This window comes from Anolis carolinensis, chromosome 2 (assembly GCF_035594765.1).
Source record: "Anolis carolinensis isolate JA03-04 chromosome 2, rAnoCar3.1.pri, whole genome shotgun sequence".
In the NCBI taxonomy this organism is placed as follows: Eukaryota; Metazoa; Chordata; class Lepidosauria; order Squamata; family Dactyloidae; genus Anolis; species Anolis carolinensis.
Window position 1 is genome coordinate 67,621,995 of NC_085842.1, and position 24,582 is coordinate 67,646,576.

General features: G+C 40.7%; 1 protein-coding gene across 10 annotated transcripts in view; it reads left to right on the forward strand.

The window, feature by feature from the left end:
* tasor (transcription activation suppressor) overlaps nucleotides 1-24,582 on the forward strand; it is a 119,934-nt gene that overhangs the window by 19,550 nt on the left and 75,802 nt on the right. For all 10 annotated transcript variants that reach the window (XR_010002605.1, XR_010002607.1, XR_010002606.1 and 7 more), the window contains exons 9-16: nucleotides 685-790; nucleotides 1,025-1,128; nucleotides 2,464-2,567; nucleotides 3,288-3,360; nucleotides 3,459-3,533; nucleotides 13,216-13,839; nucleotides 14,157-14,551; nucleotides 16,849-16,996. Coding sequence is in view for 4 of the 10 variants with exons in the window: in XM_062969880.1 (XP_062825950.1) it covers nucleotides 685-790; nucleotides 1,025-1,128; nucleotides 2,464-2,567; nucleotides 3,288-3,360; nucleotides 3,459-3,533; nucleotides 13,216-13,839; nucleotides 14,157-14,551; nucleotides 16,849-16,996 (1,629 nt within the window). In the remaining 6 variants the exon portion in view is untranslated. The remainder of the gene's footprint in view (nucleotides 1-684; nucleotides 791-1,024; nucleotides 1,129-2,463; nucleotides 2,568-3,287; nucleotides 3,361-3,458; nucleotides 3,534-13,215; nucleotides 13,840-14,156; nucleotides 14,552-16,848; nucleotides 16,997-24,582) is intronic.

Below are 24,582 nucleotides of genomic sequence, written 5' to 3' on the forward strand. Positions count from 1 at the left end.
TTTATGCAGGTATCAATCTGTGTATGTTCAATTCAATTCACCATGGAAAAAGAAAATGAAGAAAACTGCCATTTCTAGATGTCCTAGTCATCCACAAACCCAATCAACAATTGGGCCACAAAGTTTACAGAAAACCTACAGACACGGATACATAAAACCCCCAACTGTCACCCAAGTAAAAAAAGAAACACAATTAAAGCCCTGGTTTATATTTTCTTCTGGCCAAAAATAAAAATAAAACCTAAGTTCATTTAGCAACGTGGTTTTCAACCTGTGGGTCCCTAGATGTTTGGCCTTCAACTCCCAGAAATCCTAACAGCTGGTAAACTGGCTGGGATTTCTGGTAGATGTATGCCAAAACACCTGGTTGAGAACCACTGATCTAGCAGAAGACATACTGACTTCTATCCTGAGATGTATCTGAAACAGCAGGCAGGAAGGAAGGAAAGAGACGGGGACTATTTTAAATTTTGACTTTTACCAGTAGCTGCTGCATTTCCCACCCTTGGCTTCTACTCGAGTCAATAAGTTTTCCCAGTTTTCATGGTAAAATTAGGTGCTTCGACTTATATTCGGGTTGGCTAAGTCATGAATGATACTCTGTCTTTGTATCTGAAACACATTTTCAAGTGAAATTTTATGTCACACAGTATTACAAAGACCACTATTGTGTTTTTAATGTAGATAACACAAGTTACACCTTGTGGAATGGGCAGCTTTTAAACAGAGGGACACTTGTATGCCATGCTGCTCTGAAATCAGAAACACGGCCGTTGCTTCCATGCAAACTGTAAGTATTAACAGCTCAGAAGCAGGGTTAAAATCAATCTTGGTTAGACTAGGTTGTGTCATATCTTGAAAGTATTGAACATTGCCTATTTCTTGCTAGCATAGTTTTAGTTTTTCATCGGTACAGTTTTAACTCTTCTTTAAGATGCTAGATGTTAGAAATAAAAAAATAGCCAATATTTGCTTAACATCTGGTTAAAGAAATCTTTCAATTCCTTTATTATTTGACCACAAGTCCTGAAAAACTTGATGTTGACATGGTTATGAGCATTGAACACTTGAAGCAACGTTTCTCAACACGTGCCCTGCAGAAAGAAGCGTATTCAGGAGAAAGGGAAGGTAAGACTACATCATAATAAGATAATCTTATTTGTTACATATGATCTACCACCTCCTTTTTTGCCCCGTTTTCCAGCTTTGCTTCATGGCAAGGATGGGGCCTGCCACGCAGCATCACACAACGCACAGCAGGCCTCACCCACTTTCCTCCCAAAGCCTGGGGGGCGGGTCGGCGAAAGGTGCTCCCTCCACAACTAAAGGAGGAAAATGTAGTTTGGGTAGGTCCAATGGGGCTCGGACCGCTTTAACTTGCTTTGCTTAAATTGCCTCTCCAACCAGGACAGTTAGCAGAGAGTTGAGAGGACATGGAAAGCCATGTCTCACTAACAATTGATGGGGTTACATTTGATTTTGCAAAACAGGTTTACACATACAGTATGTTAGTTGACTTTCACTTGGGATGTTAAAATACAATCTTTGGCTGTGCTGGGATCTTTCAGATCTTGATTAATTCCAGTTCTCATCTTGTCCTAGCCTATCTAGTTTATCAACATCTGAATAGCCACAGAATTACAGTTTTGATCTAAGCTTTGACTTCTCTTTCAGCACTTTGAATTGGTTAAGTATGTGGCAGGCAAATAATAGCTAATCCTAAATGGTTTTCATCTGTTTTTAGAAAATGTATAGATTCAGTTCAAAACAGATTAGGTATTATAGGAATTGACAAGAGGGGTTTTCCAACTTTATATAATGTCCTCCCTTGATAGTCTGAGGAGGCAAGAAGCACTTTTAAAAAATCTTGTTGACAAATAAGTGACACACATTTCCTTTACTTTGGTAGTTTATTGTATTGCAGATTAACCTAGCTGTGAAGCTATTGTTTGATTTTCGGAGAAAATGTTCTTTGTTATTCTTTTGGTAGACTACTTTTAAATACAAATGCAGTACAGAAATATTTGTTAAATAATAATGCTAAATAGACAAAGCAGAAAGGCTCTTGTAAAAGGAACTTCCATCTTGCATCTCTAGAGGATCAGCCAGCCTTAATCTCTTAGGATGGGGACTAAAGGACTACTGGAGAAAGGTAAAAATGCCTCCAAAATGAATGAAACCGCCACCAGCAAAACAGAGCTTGCACAAAACAACCATCCAATTTTGTCCACTAACTGTTTACCCACTATCCAACCACATTTTTTTGCCAACCTCATGTGTGATCATTACAGAGATTTTTTTAAAAAAAGAATATCAAAGCAATATCAAGGGAGGACAGGGTGGGAATGTCTTTTTTGAGATTGCTTCTGTTTTAGGATATAAGCAGAGTGATAAAATATTAGCTTGTTTTTTCCCCTTGCCAGGGGGAATGGAATATTAACAGATGTCTTTCTGCATTCTCAGAGTTCAGGAGTGGAATGTATTGCAGTCTTTATGAAATCGTGGAAAAGACAAGATCAGGAAGTAATTTGGAAGGATTACTACAAAAGCTGGAGACAGACAAACTAGTGAGTATATTTTTTTTTACATGCTATGTAGTTATTCCACTGATAAGAGTTCCAAGAACGGCTTGTGCTTTCTGATAGTACAGAACACTTTAGTTCTGTACTTTAGTTCTACAGTTATCCGACATAAAGGGGCGGGTCCAATGTCAGATAACCAAAACTGACAGATAATAGGGAGGCCCTATTATCCAAGCCAGATAATAGGGCCTGGATAAAAGTCCCTTCCTTCCTTGCCACCCCCCCCCCCCCCCCGGGGCAGTATGTCGGATAATACAGTGTGTCGGATAAACGGAAGTCGGATAACCAGAACTCTACTGTACTTATAAAGGTACAGTAGAGTCCCACTTATCCACCATAAACGGGCCGGCAGAATGTTGGATAAGCGAATATGTTGGATAATAAGGAGGGATTAAGGAAAAGCCTATTAAACATCAAATTTGGTTATGATTTTACAAATGAAGCACCAAAAGATCATGTTAGACAACAAATTTGACAGAAAAAGTAGTTCAATACGTAGTAATGCTATGTTGTAATTACTTTATTTACGAATTTAGCACCAAAATATCACAATATATTGAAAACATTGACTACAAAAACATTGACTACTACGTTGGATAATCCAGAACGTTGGCTAAGCGAATGTTGGATAAGAGAGACTCTACTGTATTACAAATAAAGTACAGCATGTAATATTTTATACTGTGTAATTTTTCTTCTTTGTAGGTCATTGTAAAACCACTTGTAGATGGAGGGTATTTATTGCTGCTTTCTCCACATCAGATGGCTTCCCCATATGGTATGCAACATGTCATGTTTCTTCTTTGGCAGATTCAACTTTTTTTTAAAAAAAATACACATATTCTTTATACTGTGATATACCTTTCTTTTAATCAGAGAACCGAACAGGAAATCCTCGTACCTTGCAAGCATTGTTTCTGTTTCGGAATCCTAGATGTGTTGTGACTTCAGGTAGGTTTCAGTATTTAATACAGAGTTATATTAATTGTTACACAATATGTGACTATAATGGTAATAGTTGAAGGACATGACAACAAAGGAAAGCAGGAGACAAGAAAAACATATCTAGTTTTCCTATCTTTAGTGGGCATGTGGGATGTTTAGGCAATTTGTTGACAGATGTCACTAGGTCAGGATAGTCATCAAATGATAGGAAGAGGACTAAGGAGGATGTCTGTTGCCTTCCAAGGGGAATGGTCATAACAGGTAGATCAGCTTCATGCACATACTGGTGGCATGTCAACCTAGACTTTAGATTATTTGTTCATGTGTTTTTATATGGATAAACTGCAGTAAGAAAACATACAGTATTATCTGTAAGTTAACACAGCAATTGAAATGCTATGCATGAAAAGCTGAACAGGCATTGAAGTAACAATTTATTTCTTCAACTTGGTCTCTGCGATTTAAACAAATTGTTATTTGCACCTGTTTGTGGCATCATTCCAAACTGTAGAGTTGTTATATAGCTTTTGGGCAGTAGTTTCACTCATCCTCAGTGCCACTATATAGTAACCTTCTCACCCAAACCCTCAGTTCCTTTTTGTCCTCTGTTATAGCAGCATGAATAGGAATGTCAGAGTTTTGGATTGTTTAATTTGATGTTAGATTTTTAACATTATATTCATATGTGGGGTCTTGTTGGGATTTTATGCCAATATTTATCTGTTTGTTGAAGGGATTGAATATATGCCATTGTTTGTTGGAATCTATCCTGAGTCCCTTCGTGGAGATAGGGTGGAATAGAAATAAAGGTTTTTTAAAAAATTATTATTATTATTTTATTGTATGATACAGCAAACAAGATAGATATGCTGGATTTCGTTTCACAAAATCACAAGTCAAACACTTCCCAAGTGTCTAGGACTGTGTGATGTATTTTCGGATGATGCGTGCAGATCCCAGTAGGGTGGCCTTTTGCAGTTGACAGATCGTAATTTTGTCAATGTCTGTTGTTTCCAAATGCCGGCTGAGATCTTTTGGCACGGCATCCAGTGTGCCCATCACCACCGGGACCACCTGCACTGGTTTCTGCCAGAGTCTTTGAAGTTCAATTTTGAGGTTCTGATAGCGGCTGAGTTATTATTATTATTTCTAATGTTTGTGTTGGACTTCATTTTGTGGGGCTTCCCTTCGGCTTGATTATTCTTTAGGCTTTACTTACCAGCTTGGCTTATTTGACTCATTCTTTGAGTAGCACTGTCAGTTTAGGTAACACTCTCCATTCAGAGTTTATTGTTTTGCTGGCTTTGTTTAAAAAATGCTTCATCTATGATGTTAAATTCCGTAGAGTGATAGCAAGTCTCATACTGCCCTCGGAGAAACTCATTTCATAGCCATGTGGGCTTATTGCAGAGCTTTGAAACTTCAAGTGCATCAGGGATTTGATACTCAAGGTCCTGTTTTATGGACATATGCTCAGCAAATTACTAGTTCTTGTCATGTAACAGAGTGGGGCTGTAAAGGTCTTACAGATACGGTGATGCAGCCAGCAAGCCTTAGCTTCAACCTTGCTTTTGATGGGGGTAGTCTCTTCAGTGTTGATATTGACACCAAACACAAAATATATATGACTATGAAAGAAGTTTGGATTTAATCCAGTGTACCAAGTGTTCTCAAAATCTAGACTCTCTTTGTACATATGTAGTTTTATATTATTACTATAGTTTTACTGCAACACTAGTCTCCTTCATTCACTTTATGCTTTCTATACCCAAGAAGCCATGCAAAAAGGCAAGAGCTGGCAGGTGAGCGGGTGGAGGGAGGGAAGGCAGAAGAGCTGAGGGAAGAACCAAGCGGTGGCTTTCCTTGAGTTTCACCTCAGTTGCTTCCCAGGCATGCTCTGACAGGCAGTGCCTCGGACCCACTCCTCCTGTTGGCTGGTGGCTTTTCCCTGCCGAGGGAAGGCTGTGCCACTTGGTGGCAGAGCTGCTGCTTTCCGATGGGAAGTGTGGGCAGGGGGCTCCCCGCCCAGCAGCACTTTCAACATAATATAAGATTATAAATATAATAATATATAATAAATACTGTAGTATAATAATACAGGACAATATAATCCCTAAAATCAGGACAGTAAATAAACAGCAACACTCTGAAAACAGAGAAATTCCAGAAAGGAAATGATCAGGGCCAGCTAACACCTCCCAACAAAGGATTCCCCCAGGGAGGAACCAGCCAGGCTTTGAAGCTACAAGGCCATTAAATGCTAGTCAAGGTGACTAATTACAGCATTCATTCTTGCCTCCAACAGATAAAGAGTTCTTTTTCTCACACTACATAATATTCCACAGCTATATAAACCACACTTACCTGCCTCTTTCTTACCTAGGGAAATCCATTGAAAATGAACAAAACCTGGCTCCCAGCATTAAAAATCTCTAAAATCAGGACAGTAAATAAAGAACAACACTTTGAAAACAGGGGAATTCCAGACAGGAAACAATCAGCCCATCTAACACCTCCTAACAAAAGATTCCCCCAGGGAGGAATCAGCTGGGCTTTTAGGCTACAAGGCCATTAAATTCTAATCAAGGTGGCCAATTGACTATGCCACAGCAACGTGTGGCCAGGCACAGCTAGTCTATATATATATATATATATATATATATATATATATATATATATATATATAAATAAATTAATGTGCTGTTTTATTATGTAGTAAACAACAAAACCACTGAAACAAATCACACCCAATTTGGCCACGAAAGACATAGTCATCCGGTCTATGTCTTTCAAATAAAAAAACCTAGAAAAATAAAGCCCAAATTAGTGGATGAGAAAGAGCTGTTTTCCCCCTTTAGAAATGGCTCAGAAAGGTAGGCCCCGCCCCCTTTAAGCCCCACCCACTTGATATCCTAGCAGTTCTCTCATAGAATAGTAGAGTTGGAAGAGACGTCATGGGCCATCCAGTCCAACCCCCTGCTAAGAAGCACCCCCGTGCATTCAAAGCACCCCCGACAGATTGCCATCCAGCCTCTGTTTAAAAGCCTCCAAAGAAGGAGCCTCTACCACGGCCCGGGGGAGAGAGTTCCACTGTCGAACAGCTCTCACAGTGAGGAAGTTCTTCCTGATGTTCAGGTGGAATCTCCTTTCCTGTAGTTTGAAGCCATTGTTCCGTGTCCTAGTCTGCAGGGCCGCAGAAAACAAGCTTGCTCCCTCCTCCCTATGACTTCCCTTCACGTATTTGTACATGGCTATCATGTCTCCTCTCAGCCTTCTCTTCTGCAGGCTAAACATGCCCAGCTCTTTAAGCCGCTCCTCATAGGGCTTGTTCTCCAGACCCTTAATCATTTTAGTTGCCCTCCTCTGGACGCTTTCCAGCTTGTCAACATCTCCCTTCAACTGAGGTGCCCAAAATTGGACACAGTATTCCAGGTGTGGTCTGACCAAGGCAGAATAGAGGGGGAGCATGACTTCCCTGGATCTAGACGCTATACCCCTATTGATGCAGGCCAGAATCCTGTTGGCTTTTTTAGCTGCCGCATCACATTGTTGGCTCATGTTTAACTTGTTGTCCACGACGACTCCAAGGTTTTTTTCGCACGCACTGCTGTCAAGCCAGGCGTCCCCCATTCTGTATCTTTGCATTGCATTTTTTCTGCCGAAGTGAAGTATCTTGCATTTGTCCCTGTTGAACTTCATTTTGTTAGTTTCGGCCCATCTCTCTAGTCTGTCAAGATCGTTTTGAATTCTGCTCCTGTCTTCTGGAGTGTTAGCTATCCCTCCCAGTTTTGTGTCGTCTGCAAACTTGATGATCGTGCCTTCTAACCCTTCGTCTAAGTTGTTAATAAAGATGTTGAACAGAACCGGGCCCAGGACGGAGCCCTGCGGCACTCCACTTGTCACTTCTTTCCATGATGAAGACGACACATTGGTGAGCACCATTTGAGTTCGTTCGCTTAGCCAATTACAGATCCACCTAACCGTAGTTTTGTCTAGCCCACATTTTACTAGTTTGTTTGCCAGAAGGTCGTGGGGGACTTTGTCGAAGGCCTTACTGAAATCCAGGTAGGCTACATCCACAGCATTCCCTGTATCGACCCAACTCGTAACTCTATCGAAAAAAGAGATCAGATTAGTCTGGCATGACTTGTTTTTGGTAAATCCGTGTTGACTATTAGCAATGACCGCATTTGTTTCTAAGTGTTCGCAGACCACTTCCTTAATGATCTTTTCCAGAATCCTTCCTGGTATCGATGTGAGGCTGACGGGACGGTAATTGTTTGGGTCGTTCTTTTTTCCCTTCTTGAAGATAGGCACCACATTCGCCCTCCTCCAGTCTTCCGGGACTTCTCCTGTTCTCCAAGAACTCTCGAAGATGATTGCCAGTGGTTCTGAAATAACTTCCGCTAGTTCCTTCAATACTCTTGGATGTAGCTGATCTGCCCCTGAGGACTTGAATTCGTTTAGAGCGGCCAGGTGTTCCTGGACAACTTGTTTCCCTATTTGGGGTTGGATTTCCCCCAATCCTTCGTCCATTCCATGTTGCTGAGGTTGAAGATGGCTTTCTTTTTGTGAGAAGACCGAGGCAAAGAAGGCATTAAGGAGTTCTGCCTTTTCCCTGTCCCCTGTCGCCATCACCCCATCTTCTCCTTGCAGTGGCCCTATCGCCTCCTTTTTCTTCCTTTTTCTACAGGTGTTGGCTATACGTTTGAATTCTTCTTTGGTGATTTCTCCCCTTTTCCACTTCTTGTGCATGTCACTTTTGAGCTTTAGCTCAGTCAGAAGTTCTTTGGACATCCATTCTGGCTTCTTTGCACTTGTCTTATTTTTCTTCTTTGTTGGCACTGTTCGCATTTGCGCCTTGAGTATTTCACTTTTGAAAAACTCCCATCCATCCTTAACTCCCTTGTTTTTTAATATTGGCGTCCATGGAATGCCGCTCAGTAATTCCTTCATTTTTTGGAAGTCAGCTCTCTTGAAGTCCAGAATGCGCGTTTGACTTGTCTTAGTTTCAGCATTCCTTTGTATTGCAAACTGTAAGAGCACATGGTCACTTGCCCCTAAGGATCCAACCACTTCAACTGTATTGATCAGGTCTTCCACAGTTGTTAAGATTAGATCAAGAGTTGCTGATCCCCTTGTTGCCTCTTCTACCTTCTGGACCATAAAATTGTCTGCAAGGCAAGTGAGGAATTTTTTGGACTTTGTACTCTTGGCTGAGTTTGTTTTCCAGCAGATATCGGGATAATTGAAATCGCACATGACTACTATATCTCTTCTTTGTGCCTGTTTGGTCAGCTGTTGACAGAAGGCTTCATCAAGTCCTTCATCCTGACTCAGAGGTCTGTAGTAGACGCCCACGACAAGATCTTTTTGAGTCCCGGTTCCCTTGATTCTTATCCAGATGCTTTCAAGCTGGTTTCCCGGATTACAGTCTTGCATTTCTTCTGCAACGTAACTGTTTTTGACATATAAAGCTACTCCCCCTCCTCTCCCCTTTGTTCTATTTCTGTGAAAGAGGTTATAGCCCTCAATGGTTAAATTCCAGTGATGGGAGTCATCCCACCAGGTTTCAGTGATGCCTATGACATCGTATGTGTGGTGCTGTGCTAGGAGTTGGAGTTCGTCTTGCTTATTTCCCATGCTCTGAGCATTAGTGTAAAGACATGTAAGCCCCTGTGACCTCCCCTCGAACTGTTTATTTGGGATTATTGTGCTCTCTGTACTTGGTCCTTGCTGTGTTTGTGCAGCCCTCCGTTTAGCCTTACGGCGGTTCCCTGTGGTCGTGGGTAATATAGTGTTCGCCAGGCTGTTGTTCCCCTCCCCCAGTGGATTTAGTTTAAAGTGCGCCTGATGAGGTTTGTGAGTCTGTGTGCAAAAAGATGTTTTCCTACTTGTGTGAGATGCACCCCATCGCTTGCCAGTAGTCCATCCTCTTGGAAGAGTAGACCATGGTCAAGGAAGCCAAAATGCTCCTCTTGACACCATTTTCTGAGCCAGTTATTGACCTGTACTATTTTTCCGGCCCTTGTAGAGCCATGTCCTACAATGGGGAGGAGGGATGAAAAGATCACATGTACATTATACAGTTTTAGCTTTGTTCCCAGAGCTCGAAAATCATTTGTGATCTTTTGAAAAGTATGCCTAGCGGTGTCATTGGTACCTACATGAATCAACATAAGGTGGGGAGGGTGATGGGGCTTTAGAAGCCTGCTGAGCCTTTGAGTGATATGGTGTATTTTTGCCCCCGGGAGGCAGCATGTTTCTCGAGCCATCCCATCCGGTCTGGAAATGATGGCTTCCGTTCCTCTAAGGAGAGAGTCACCTACTACCAAAACCTGTTTCCTTTGAGGATTGACAGGGTCCCTTTTGTGCAAGACAGTGTGTATGTCCCCTGAAGAGTGTTCCTGTTGAAGTGAATTGTGTAGGTGTAAAGTGTTGTCCTCCTCCTCAACATCCCCAGTGCATTCATCAATGACAATCCATTGAGATACATCCGAGAGCCCATTACTCTCCCAAGGATGTTCCTGTTGCTCCTGGTCTACGATTGGGGATGGAGCATTTGCATGATTACATAAGTGTGAATGTGGTAATGCACTGTCCCCGTCAGGGCTATCCCCTGCGCATTGATCAAGGGTGGCCCACTGAGTGGTATCTAAGAAACTGTGGTCCTCCACAAGATGAGTTTCCTGATTGTATGTTAATGATGTATGAATTTCAAATCTGTTGTGTAAATCCAGCTGAGCAGAGGAGTTCTGCGGAGGCTGCCTGGTCCTGTGTCTCCTTCTATGGGTGACCTCCTTCCAAGCCTGAGGGTTGTCTACCTGTGAGTTGATCTCCCCATAAGGTTCCTGATCATGGTCATGGTGGTGTTGGTGTGATGCAGGCTGCAGATCTACAGCAGAGTGTTGTGCAGTGTCCAAGAAGAGCTCGAGTGCCTGAATGTCCTTAAGGGTCTTAATACGGTGCTCGAGCTGTTGGATCTTCTGCTCCATCAGAGTCATCTGTTTGCATTTGGAGCAGATGTAGTTGACTAGTTTTTGTGTGTAAAAGCGGAACATGCCACAGCTGGTGCATGTGATGGGAATGTTTTGCTTTTGCTGCATCTCTTGGTGAGTGTGGTGGCCAAGTGGGATCTTTCAGCCGAAATGGGGCCCAGGGCACAGGCAGAGTGCACTTAGGCCTCATCCACACTGCCTATAAAATACAGATTATCTGATTTGAACTGGATTATATGGCAGTGTAGACTCAAGTCCCTCCCACACAGCTATATAACCCAGAATGCCAAGGCACATAATCCACAGTATCTGCTTTGAACTGGATTATTTTGCCCAGTTCAGTGTGGATTTTATACAGTTGTGTAGAAGGGGCTTCATATAATCCAGTTCTAAGCAGATAATAGAAGATTATAAATATAATATATAATAATTATTGTGGTATAATAAAACAACAATATAATCTCTAAAATTAGGATAGTAAATAAAGAACAACACTCTGAAATCAGGGAAATTCCAGACAGGAAAAAACCAGTCAGCTAACACCTCCCAACAAAGGATTCCCCCAGGCAGGAAGTATCCAGGCTTTGAAGCTGCAAGGCCATTAAATGCTAATCAAAGTGACTAATTGCAGCATTCATACTTGCTGCACCAAGACTATTAATTGCTATTCAACCTGGTCAACCATGGATTCCACAAGGTAGAAAGCGGCCAGACTTGCAAGCAGCAAGACTATTCATTGCAATTCAAGTTAGCCAAACAATGATTCCCCTACAAAGCAAGTAGCCAGGCTTCAAAGCGGCTCTCTGATTGAGGGTGCTACTCCAGCTCGCCAAACAAGGATTCCCCGAGCTATAACACAGCCAGGCATTAAAGCTACAAGGCTATTCAGTGCAATTCAACCAGACCAACACAGGATTAACCTCGGTAGAAGGTGGCCAGGCTTTGAAGCAGTGATACCACTCTGTACTATTGAAGCTGACCAACCAAAGATTCCCCTACATAGCAAGCAGCCATGCTTTGAAGTAGTGAGGCTATTCATTGCAATTCTAGCAGCCCAGAAAACCATTCCCCTAGAACGCAAGTACCCAGCCTTCCAAGCAGCAAGCCTATTCCATTGCATTCCAGCTTACCAAACAAGGATCCTCAAAAGAAGAAAACAGCCAGGCTTTGAGGCTGCAAGGCGATTTGCTGCTATTCCACCTGGCCAACAAATGATTCCCATAAGCCACAGCAACGCGTGGCTGGGCACAGCTAATCAGTGTATAAAAGCCTATTGAAACAAAGGTCTTCACCTGTCTGCGGAAAGAGAGTAGGGAGGGTGCCAGCATAACCTCTAGGAAAGAGTTCCAGAGTCCAAGATAATATTTTTGCAAGTTGGTTTTTGATACATTATTTTTCAAGTTAACAGTGGATTTATTTTCTGGTTCAGAATAGAGGAATAATATAGTAAGTACCACAATGTAACACTTATTGCAGAAAAATTACAAGTGGGGAGATATTATTTGGACATTTATAGTGTCACAACAGATATTATTCAGGCACAGTTTAAAATCAAAGTGCCAGAAATGGTTTATTGAAGAACAGACATAATTCAGACATAATTCTCAAACTGATGGAAATATTAGAATAATAATTCTCATAATTCTGTACAAATACATCTTTTGAAACATATAAAGGGTTGTTCAATCTAGATGAATTAACAATGGTCTTCCCTATTGTAGTACCCTGTGCAGTTGCAAAAATCAGATCTAGAGGGCTGGAAAACGCAATATGACTGCTTTCTAAGAAGTTCAGATGGTTGTAGTGGGGGAAATTTCCATTGCAACTACCAGTTGGATTCCGTTCTGGCTGGATACATGTTGCAGTGTGCATTGGGTGTGTGCGTTTTGTAGACACCTTGAGCCGGACTCAAGTTGAATTTTAGACAAACATTGCATCATCACTTTAAAAAAAGTAGCATAGAGTTTCTCAGCCCTCTGGACCCAGCTTTTGTGTGTATAGGTCACCACAGTGAAGAAGGTGACCTCACAATTCTACTGTTTCACCAGAAAAATTCTGCTGTTGCCCTCCTCCCCTACACTGTGCAGTAGTTCACACTTGTAAACCTAGCAAATCCAAATTTCAGGTCTCCCAGTCAGACATGAAACTTACTTGATTATCTTGAGCCTGGAGTAGTCCTTCAAGCTGATCTTCTTGGTGGTTTTGGCGGGTCTTTGAATAATTTTCTCTGGTGTACCACCGACCCCTGGCCCTGAAACATGCTGTACAAGGATCATCTATCCCTGATAACGGACTATGTCAACCCATCTGATTATATATTCTTGTTCCTTCTGGTTGTTGTGATTGTTTCTTATGGTCTTCACTGTTTTACGAGTTGTATAGGTTTTTAATTTTGTTTTAATAATGTGTGTATTGTGCTATTTATGTAATGTATGTTGCTGTTTTTATGCTTGTAAGACAGCATAAAAGGGACTCCCTCAGTCCCTTCAGGGAGAGAGGGCGGTATATAAAGTTTTACTTACTTTTTTACTTACTTCACTAGGTTTTTACGATAATAGAATATTTCTGGTAAATTCTATGCATTACTTTTATCTAAGAGAAAAGTAGGATATAAAAAAGTTTAATGTGAATTAATTGTGTTCCTTGTTTAATACTGATTTTTTCCTTTTTCTGTTTTATTTTGAATACAGCACACAAAAATGAAATGAAAAATGAAAATACATCAATATTACAGGAACCACATGTGGTTATGCCCGAATTTACAAGATTTATTCAATCTCTGCATTATGCTTATGTTAATTCCCGTAAAGATCCTAGGTCTGACTTAAATACTACGGTGGAAAAATACATAAATGATTATCTGAAACGTTATAGTAAATATAAAGAATTTGTTTTATTTGACTATAAAGATACCTTGGATGAGAAAAAGCATCTATATCCAGCCCCCAAAAATAAATCCCACATTGACAGTTCCTTGCGTGCCTATATTTTTGGTTCTGATGCCTATCAGATGCCTGTTTCTAAAGCCAAAAAATTAATGGATGGTTATCAAAAACCTCAGCAGTTCAGTCCTGTTTCAGATTGTGAAGCCCCAGAAGAAGAGTCTGACTACACCAAGAGAAAAGCCAAGAAAAGGAACAATTCTAAAAGTGAAGAAATAGCCGCCAAGAGAAAGCCTAATCATCCTAGGGATTATGATCAAGAAAGTATAAAAGAACTAATTAATTTAATTCATAGAAAGAAGAAAAACATAGATAACGATTCTGATACAGAAGATAGCAGAATTGAAAACCAATTGAAACGAAAGCTGGAAGGTAAGAGAATAATAGATTAAAACATTTGAAAATGAGCCATTCTTAGGAACAGATTTATCCTCGTGAAGGTAAAAATGACCTTGTTTTTCCAGTCTGTTTCCTTGCTTGTTTTGCCAGGAACTTTGGGATTGTTCTTGCATAGGTCTAGCAGTAGAAAATGCATTGTGGACTTTGAACTTTCTTAAAGAGTCTCAATAATCAGATTCATTTCAATCTTCATTTGCATTTTGAATTATGCATTTCATGTGACCTAAAAAAATGCAGAAGGCTTTTAACATAACTTCATTCCTTTCTCTTCCTGCTTCTCAAAATTGTAGGTGACAGCGCACCAGAAACACTTCATTCAATGATAGCTGATCTTGGTGGACATGATACTGATCTGAGGCAGCAAAACATTTCTGAGTCTCCAGTTCCTGACTCATCTTTATTAATGCTTCTTTCAAAGATTCTCAGTAATCCAGAATTGCCATCGACAGGATTGATTAAACAACCTTCCCCAGAAAATTATTCAGACCAAGCTGGTGACATCAAACCAATTGCTGTACAGATTAAAGAAGAACCTCAGTTTCTTGTTACTGCACATGTTGAGAATACTCATTTGATGGATCCCCAAAGTCCGGTCAAGCTGGAAACAAATGTGCTATGTTTGCCTTACTCTGTTGATGTCTCTAGTTGTGAAGCAGACACCACTAATCATATGCGACATTTAAAAGTAAGCGTTATGCATATATAATGTTTTTAAATTGCAGAAGCTTAGTTTTAAACATCTTGATAACATCTTTTCCCATTTTGGTATCCCCCAGTTTATGCAACCCAGTTCCATCAGCATCCTAAATACTGTGGGCAGTGACTGCTGTTGATCAAAGTTTTTTTTTACAGAACATTTGAAGTGTATCAGTTTTGGGAAAGGTTCCCTTATGTGAATATGAAATTGAGCCCTCCAGCATTTGTACTGTGAGTTTGTGAGCCTTTTGATTGGCCCAGTAAATGCCTTCAACTCTTCTGAAAAACTGATAAGAGGAGGATATATTGAGGAAGACCAGTTCTCTTCTATATGCACTTGCAGAAATGAAATTAAATAAAAGTAGTATCTTTGAAAAGTTGTGTTCTTTTTAAATAGCTCCCAGGATTCCCAGTGGCCATGGTGACGGGTTATTTTATAGTTTATAGATCTAATAGTATGTTTGCTGGCTCTAAGAATGGTAGGAAGGCAACGGTGGTTTACTGTGAAAAAAAAATTGCTTTTGCAAATTGTTTTTGCACTCCTTAAATTAAGTGACATAAAAGTGGAAAAAGCTGCTTTGCATTTGGTATTTAAGAATATCATCAGCTGATATCATTCATCATCTCTGAATATTATCCCTGTGTGCATAATTATATAGTAGTTTATTCATGCTTCCAAATGTGTGTTAGTGGAAGGTATCTTAACTTTTCAAGTTGTATCACATTTCCTTGTCTCCAGTGATAGGGGCCCCCTATCCCTCTCCTTTGACTTTGTTACTTTCCTGAACTAAAATAATCACAGATACGGAAATGCAACCAGTTTATTAGCTTAATCCCATTTATCCAAACAATGAAATATTTAACTTGAATATGTTTTAATGGATTTTAACTGTGGGTTTTAAAATACTGTTTATATTTCATTGTGTTTCAATGTTTGCATATTTGTATACTTTAAATTGCATACAAATGCTTTTATGTTAAGCACTTTGAATCTCCTAATTTTATGGGCTGGGGGCGGGGTTCAAATACAACACGATGCAGGTTTTCATATGTAGGGTTAGAGCAAGAGAAGTGTGTCCATAGGGCAGACCTCTGTGTAGTGATTGAGTTAGGGCTGTGAAAGGTTCCTGTTTGAAATCTTGAAGAGCCATTGCCAGCCATATACACAGTGCTTAGTATATAAGGTGTTTGTCGCTTAGAGGGCTGAGTGCTCAGTGGGTGAACATATTGACACAGAGATTATCTGGAAAAGATCAGAAGTGGCAGATATCTACCAAGTTTGTAACAAGATGGGAAGTGAATCAGTCCTGGGACATACAATTCGTTTTGCTTCAAACTTTATCCCGATAGGAGGAGTCTATCAAATAGTAAATGCTAAGTTGAATCCCAGAGATGATGCTGTGTTCTTTCTTGTTTTTCTTTAAGGTTGTTTTGTTAAAAATATTCTTCAGTTTACTGTGAAGCAGAGTAGAAGCCTTTGGTGGAGGTGGGCAGGAGATCCATCAGAAAAGACAAACAAATAACTTGATTCTGTCCTCAGATTCTTGAGACATGTTAAACCAACTCTAAAAATAAGGATTATTCACAATAAATCTAGAATTACATATACTACTATATTGTAGAGAAATGTGCTCACAAATTTTCTGATTCTTTCCAAGTAGTTTTTCCTTCCCATCTTAAACTCCTATGTAAATAAGATAGTGGTGGGCAGTTGTGAAAGGCCAGGGGCCCGCTTTGGTCTCCAAAGATTCTTTGGGGAATACACTAAAACTACAAAAAAATGCCCCCAATTTCCTCTAACACTAGGGAGGGGGCAGGTTTCACCATGTTTCTGTCTCAGAGAGGTCTTTTTTCAAAACGGGAAATTACTGTCTGTTCTTTCTGGTTTACTCTTGGTTTTTTGTTTTTGTTTTTGAAAAAAAACAAACATTTCTAGGTCTAAAATGACCCACAGGGGATCTAAAACGTGGCAAAATGGCCCCCACTCTATTTTTTAATCTCGGGTTCACATTCTGCCTGTGAGAACCCTCCTTCCCTCCCCTCCCCAGGTATTAGGTTTGAATGTTCATGAGCCTGTTAACAAACACCATTTAAATGTTGGATTACAGAGTAAAATATATAACCTGAAATGTTCATTTTATGGTAATAAATGGCTTTATTGTCTTTGCATCAAGGTAAAATTGTTCTTCTGTAGACATTTCTAAAACAGTTTGACATTGAAGTAAATAATTGTTAATAGTATTTAATATAACTGAAGTTAATTGTGATTACTGTGTATTTATTTAGGACATAAGCACGGGAAGTGTAAGTAGCTTTGATGGTTGCAGCAGCCCATGTTCTAATACACCTCTTGAACAGAGCTATCATAGGCAGAATTCCAGCTCAAATAGTATTTCTACAACTGGCATAAATTGGAAACTGATGCCCATTATAGGTAAGTTAACAGTTTTATAAATATATAGTCTTAAATTATGATCATTAAGAGGCTCTGTGGTGAAAACAGCAGAGGAGCTATGTATTTTTAACTTCTTTTTTCTGTTTTTGAATTCATTTTTATTTTAAAGGTACTCTTAATGTGCATTAATAATAGTAGAAGCCGTGATTTGGGTTCTCTGGCTGTACTGAAGTATATCTAAGTCTCCTTTTTAATTAGTTATGCAATAAACGCTAGGATTAGATGAGCTGATTTGCTTGAATAGCACTGTTATATGCAGTTTATTGTGTTGGAATTGGGTATATGAGGGTTTTGTGGCAGAGGAAGTAAAGGGGAGAAACCCAGTAGATCATGGACCACTATGTTCCTACTTGAGTCAGGAGACCCACCATATGTTGCAGGAGTAGCTATCTTCTAAATTCCAGGAGCCAACTCCACAATCTAGGACAAGCCTTTTCAACCTATTTACCCTGGCAGGACCCTTGAAATTGCTATTAGATATCAGGAAACTCTTGCATGAAAATTATTCTATCTGTAGCTCAGAAATCTTATTTTTTCCAACCACAATCTCTCATTGAGTCCTAGGGTTGAAAAACCATGATATAAACATCATTATGGTTTAAAAGAAATGTCTTGCTATGCAGATTGTAGATAAAAATGGCATCTGGCAACCTCACGATTATGAGAGTAGATGCTCTGGAACAGTTGGCAGCATAGAACATTTAAACAGGTGTTATAAAGAATAAAACTACATACCAGAAAATGTTGACAATTTATGGCAACATGACAGAGTTTCTGTAATGTTTTAATGAGCTGGAGTTTTCTTTCCAAGATATCAGATCTACCTTGAATTCTGTTTTTCTTTCTCATGAGTAAAGCAACAAATATTTTACTACACATCAAAATTTCATAGGGTTTCTAAATTTCAGTTGAAATTAGTTCATAGTCTGAATTTGGTCCAGAGGCTTAACAGTAGGCCATACCTAGTCTAAAGCTAGACTTTTTCCACTCGCGACTCCTTTCCACCCGACCGCAGGTATAGGGATACATAAATAGCTATAAAATCAAACATTTACTGATAATAAACCAGCATTTGCAAAGCTTTCTCAGGCTGATTTCCCTTTTGTGTATTACAGCTAAAGCATTTTCTGTAGAGTCCACTGTAAACACTGCATGCTGTTGCTAACAGATTTGTGTACATGGGACATCCAGAAACCTTTTACTGTTAGCAATTTTTTTTCGTGATATTCAAATCTTATTATGGGAGCGGGGTAATAGAGAGGAGGAGTTCATATGATTGTCATTGTCCAGGAGAGGCAGGGAATCATAGAGTTGACTGATGATTTGGTCTTGTAGCCCTTTCTCTTCAGTTTCCTCCCTCCTTTCTTCCTGATCAAAAAACCGTGTAGAGCTTACCAGGCATTTTTATCCCTCCTTCACATCTTACTCTTAATCTGCTGTTGGTTTTCTCTTTAACATTTGCCTCTTTGTGTCCCATTTCCCCCTGCCATTTTCCCTGCTGTCCCTAGTACTTGGAAAAAGTGAAAGTGGACCCTATGGCTCCATTCTACTCTTGGAGAGCAAAGGTTTTTTAAAAAATATTTTGGCAACAACTGGTGGTTTGTCTAGTCATCACTTGACTTGTTCTTGCAAGTGCCAATCCTTCACCCCAGTCCAAATGGACTATTTCTATTTGCTAATAGATTGGCCAGCAGTCGTCCAGAAGGGAATATCTAGTCAGATCCTTCAACAATATGTTCTTTTATAGAATATAATCTACCTACAGGGTCTTTTTCTGTGTTATCCTTTGACCTTTTACAAATTTTCAACTTAGAATCTAAATTTACAATGAGCCAAAATAGCAAAGATACTGCTATTTAGTTTTTTTTGTAGCTGGTGTACTTAATTAGGAAAAGGGGTCTTGAAATTCATAGTGCTATACAAAAGAATCTGTGTGACTTCCACAAAGATCAAACTCAAGACTATAAAATTACACTTAAGGCAACGGAAGTGGATGTTGGTAGAAATGTGTATAGTAAACAACCCTTAAGGTTAAATGATGGCACAGGTATTTTTCATTAAGTGTGAACTCCTCTGTATCACTCAGAGAATTGAATAGTTCTTCCTCATGATCTCTGTGAATCACACAACTGGGTAATCTGTGCAGAGCACTGTTTGGAACTTTCTAGAATCACTAGGCAGAAAGTTTTTGATGATAACCCTGCTTACCCAGCCTGGTTGCCGCAGAAACCCCTCAGTTGTTTTCGTCTGCACTGCAGCTGGTTTCAGAAACCTTCACTCTTTGAGCTCATTAATTTTTTGGACTTCCCTTGCTTCTAAAAATGAACTTTAGCTATTGGCTTTTTCTTGGAAGAACCTCAGAACTAGTCTTCTCTTGCAGAGGCTCCTGCTTTTGGTTCTTCTAGCTCCATTAGTATGGTGCCTGCAGTCTAGTTCACTTCATCCAGTCCTGCATTCATTGCCAGACTTTTATGCCTCAACCGAGGAGGGAAATGCAAGGCGAGGCTTCATTCCTCCCTGTATCAGCAAGCCTTGTCACCTTCATCCACGGCCTCTGCCTCAACATTGAAATCCCAAGCTGGGTTGAAACATTCAGATGAGGACACATTGGAATTCCCACCACTTTTAACTCAGAGAAGCCCGTTCCTCCTTTGGTGTCTTTGATGAAGGCTGGTACAAAGTGATGCGTCTCCATTGGCCTTGCCACTGGAAGGACTAGACACAGCCGAGACACACTCTGAGGATGAATAGGTCAAGCCTCCTGCACAAGTCACCTAGGTGCCTCCACCAACACCTCTGGTTGACTGCGGTAATGAACCTGTCATATGTCAGAGTAATTTCAGCGCAGCAGTAGTTGGATGGAGTCAGTGGAACGCAGAACGAAGTGACACCAGAGACGTTGGTAAAACTACAAAGTTTTACTGTAAGCAGTAATAATCAAGACAAACAGACTTGCAGACAATAGACGAACACAAGACTCTCACTCTAGGCAGAACTTGACTCAACTCAGAACAGAACAGAACTGATACAATCAGTAATGCACAAACACTTGTGTCTGGACACTCCCCAGCTGCAGCCACACATCAAGGACACCACAGCTTCTTAGCAATTAACTCTTTCCAGACTATAGTACACTCTGGATGATGCAATCAGTAAGACAAGACATGCATACAGACAAGACACAAATTTCATTTAAACACTACCAGTACACAAATCCCACATTAACATCATAGTGGTGTCCCAGTCGCATCAGAGATTGCATGCTGCCTCTGTGGACTGCTCTGTTGGGGCCAAAGCCCCTCTGTTACTGCCACATCACCAACTTGTGGGGGAAAAGACCCATGCGGGGTTTTGATGTCACAAGAAAACAATCCGGGACCCGAAGCCTCCAACACCTCCAACACCTTAGCAGGGGGTTGGACTGGATGGCCCATGTGGTCTCTTCCAACTCTACTATTCTATGATTCTATGATTCTATGAGATGGTTATCGCTGTAAGCCTCTAGCGAGTACAACTCTCCCGTGAGATCTGCTTGCTCCTTTGATGGGGATTTTGCCAATCAAAATTATGAGCCTAATTCCCTTCGGTAGTCAGAAGCTTGCTCCAATGCATCAGCGAGCTACTGCTATCTTGACTACTTGCCAGAATCAAGGATGTTGGTCATTGACTCACAGTATCCTACAGATGATTTGAGGTTCGTGGACCAGATCCTTTGAATGGCCATGGCTCTGGTAGTGGGACACAAAGGTGGACGGGGTAGTTCACATAGCCACTTTACAAACAGTATTCAGTGGCATCCCTTTCAGAAAGGCAGTAGAAGTGGAAGCTCCTCTAGTCCCATAAGCCTTAATACGGCCTGGTGGTCGCTTCCTACCGTTTCCCCGAAAATAAGACAGGGTCTTATATTAATTTTTGCTCCCAAAGATGCACTAGGTCTTATTTTCAGGGGATGTCTTATTTTTCCATGAAGAAGAGCTCACATTTATAACAACAAAATGAACATTTATTATATACTGTAAAGTAGTTGTCATCACAAACCAGCATAACCAGACAAACTATGAATCCTATCAAGAATTTCTTGTTACTACCATTATTTACATGCACAACAATCTATGGTACCTCTTGCAGTTTAGGTTTCACAAGGTTTCCACGCTGATTTCTCTCTATTCTAGTTTCAATGTAGTCATGAATGATGAATAATATAATATACTATAATAATAATATGATAATATAATCCTAATATAATGATATACAATATATTAATGAGATAATATAATAATAGGATATAAAAATAACAGAATATGATAATAATATGGTATTAATAGGATATTTATTTATTTATTTATTTCAATTATTTATACCCCGCCCTTCTCACCCAAGGGGACTCAGGGCGGCTTACAAGTGGCAAATTGATGCCGTTATACAATAAACTAAAACGATTAAAACAGTTAAAACAGTCATAAAATAGTCATAAAATACAATATACAATGTTTAAAACAATGCAAAGTGCTTACGCCATTCATCCACCAGACCTTATACAAGAGCCGTAATTCAGACCACGTCGAAGCCAACACATGCTTATTCTTCAAATGCCTGCATACATAGCCAGGTCTTCAGTTTTTTTCTGAACCCCAAAAGGGATGGGGCCTGCCGAATGTCACTGGGGAGGGAGTTCCACAGCTGGGGAGCCACCACCGAGAAGGCCCTGTCTCTCGTCCCCACCAGCCGTGCCTGTGAGGCGGAGCCTCTCCAGATGATCTTAAGGTTCTTGTGGGCTCATAGGGGAAGATATAAAGGGGATAATATAAAATGGAATATAATAATAACAGGATAATAATATAATAATATGAAATATAATAGAATAATAATAGAATAATAATATAATGATATAATAATAAGAATAATAATAATAGAAAAATATAATATAATGATATAAAATATATTAATAGGATAATATAATAATGGGATATAATAATAGTAACAGATATGATGATAATAATATGGTAATAGAATAATAGTATAAAATAATACGTTTCATGGCATAGGATAGGAATAAGGATGAGAGGAGAATCCCTATGCGTCCTGTACCTTTAAGAAACAGAAAGAGCAGGACGAGTGGAAAGCCCTCTTCCTTCCCTCCCACCCTCCCTTGCCCTGGCTCCAGGAGCCAATCAGAAGCCTTGGGGGCGAAGGGAGCATGGCCAGGATGGAGACGGAAGGAAGAAACGGCAGCACAGCCACGGAGGCTGGGGGACAGGCAAGGCAAGCCCAGCAAGCACTTTCTCTCCCTCCCTCCGGTGTGTATGAATGAGTGCTGCTTCTGCCCTGAAGCCATGTTTCCCAATGGAACTCTGCTGCAGCCTTAGTTGCTAGGTCTTACTTTCAGGGGAGGCCTTATATTTGGCAATCCCCCCAAACCCCTGCTAGGTCTTATTCTTTGGGGAGGTCTTATTTTAGGGGAAACACGGTAGTGAAATTGTAGCATAGTTCAATTATGGAAACTATCCACTTTGATAGACTTTGGGGAGACACCGGTAGTCCCAATCTAGACCTGGCATAAGTAAGGAACAGTATATGCGAACCTGAGGAGTCGTGAGACCTGTCCAAATAAAATGACAAAGCATGCTTCATATAGAGGAAGTGAAGGTAAAATAATGTCCTGATTAACATGAAAATAGGAAACTACCTTTGGTAGAAAGGCAATGTAAAGTTTGAGAATGACCCTGTTAGGTCTGACCGAAAGGTAAGGCTGGTCCTGGTGCAAGGCACAGAGCTCTCTAGCTCAGTAATCACCACCAAAAAGACAGTCTTCTACAATAAAAGTTGTAAGGGACATGTAGCCAAGGGTTTGAAGGGTTTGCCCAAAAACCTTCAGAGTACCAGATTACGGCCCCAGCTTGGGACTGGATGTAGCACCCAAGTATACAGATTCTTACAGCCCTTCTGAAACCAAGAGCAAGCAAAACAGGAAAGTGTCCAATCTTGATAGGTTTCAAGATATGGCAGACAAATAAACCTTTATGGATGAAAGAGAAAGGGACTTGTTCGCCAGGGTCTCCAAGAAATTGAGGACATCTGCATTGGTGGCTAGGTGGGGAGATAACCCCAAGCCCTCTAAAAAGATAAAAAAATTATTTATTTATTTATTTACAGTATTTATATTCCGCCCTTCTCACCCCGAAGGGGACTCAGGGCGGATTACAATGAACACATATATGGCAAACATTCAATGCCAACAGACAAACAACATTCAGTTTTAGACAGACACAGAGGCATTTTTTAACATCTTTCCAGCTTCACGATTCCGGCCACAGGGGGAGCTGTTGCTTCACCGTCCATTGGTGGCTGTTCTTCCTCTTCTTTTCCTCGTGAGCAGTTTTATGGTGTTGTAGATTAGTTAAATTAACCTCCCGCATAAAGCGCCCCTAAATTTTCCCTACTTGACAGATGCAACTGTCTTTCGGGGCTGCTAGGTCAACAGCAAGCCGGGGCTTTTTTTTTTTTTTAATGGACGGAGGCTTAACCCGACCCGGGCTTCGAACTCATGACCTCTCGGTCAGTAGTGATTTATAGCAGCTGGTTACTAGCCAGCTGCGCTACAGCCCGGCTCCATTTTCAACCCATAGGACATTTTAGTATTAGGTTTGTAGAAAGCCTCCAGAACATGGTGGACAGACAAGCTCGGGTGCCCTAGAATCCGATCTGTCATGCTGTCAAGTGCAAAGATCTTATGCTGGGATGATGAATCTGCCCGCTTGACATCGTGAGATCAGTGCGGTGACTGAAATGGTGATATCTGCATTGGGACATCAAAAGTTACTGGCCGAACGACCTTGGCCACCATGGAGCGATCAAATGTGGTCGGTCTGGAGCTTCTCCAGGGCCTTCAGAATCAGCGGCATCGGAGGGAAGGCTAAGAAGAGGTGGTCTTGGCATCCCCCAGGCATCCTATGGTTGTATTCAGAAGAGCCCCAGTACAGAGCACTGGTGGAGATAGCAGAGAGGTCAATCTTTTGATGGCCCCAGACCTTGAAAAAGTTGTACAGGGTCAGTGGAGTTGCCACTCATGACATGTAGTCGGAGTTCCACTCAAGTAATTTGCTCGGGAGGTTAAGAGTGATAGGGAATAGGCTTCTTTGCGTGCACAAATCCCAAAACTCCAGAGTCATCTGAAGTCGTGAATGGGACCAAATTCTGCCTTGCTTGTTAATGTAGAAAATAGCAGCGATGTTGTCCGTGATGATTTGTATGGCTGAGCCCGAAATGCTCATCTCGAAGCACCTCATGGCCTTCAAGATTGGCAGCAGCTCCAAGGTATTGATGTGATGTGTCGATTCTAGGGTTGACCAACGTTTGTTTATAGACAGGTCCCCACAGTGGGTGCCCCAGCTCAACACTGACATGTTCATGGTGATCGAAACCACTGATTTCGGAGATCAGAACTGCATACTGACACAGGTTTTCCCTGACCGTTCAGCAGCAGAGGGAATCTTGAACCTGGTCCGGGATTGAGATGTGCTTTCCCTGATGCTCTCGGAGGGAATGAAAGAGCTGAGGAACCACCT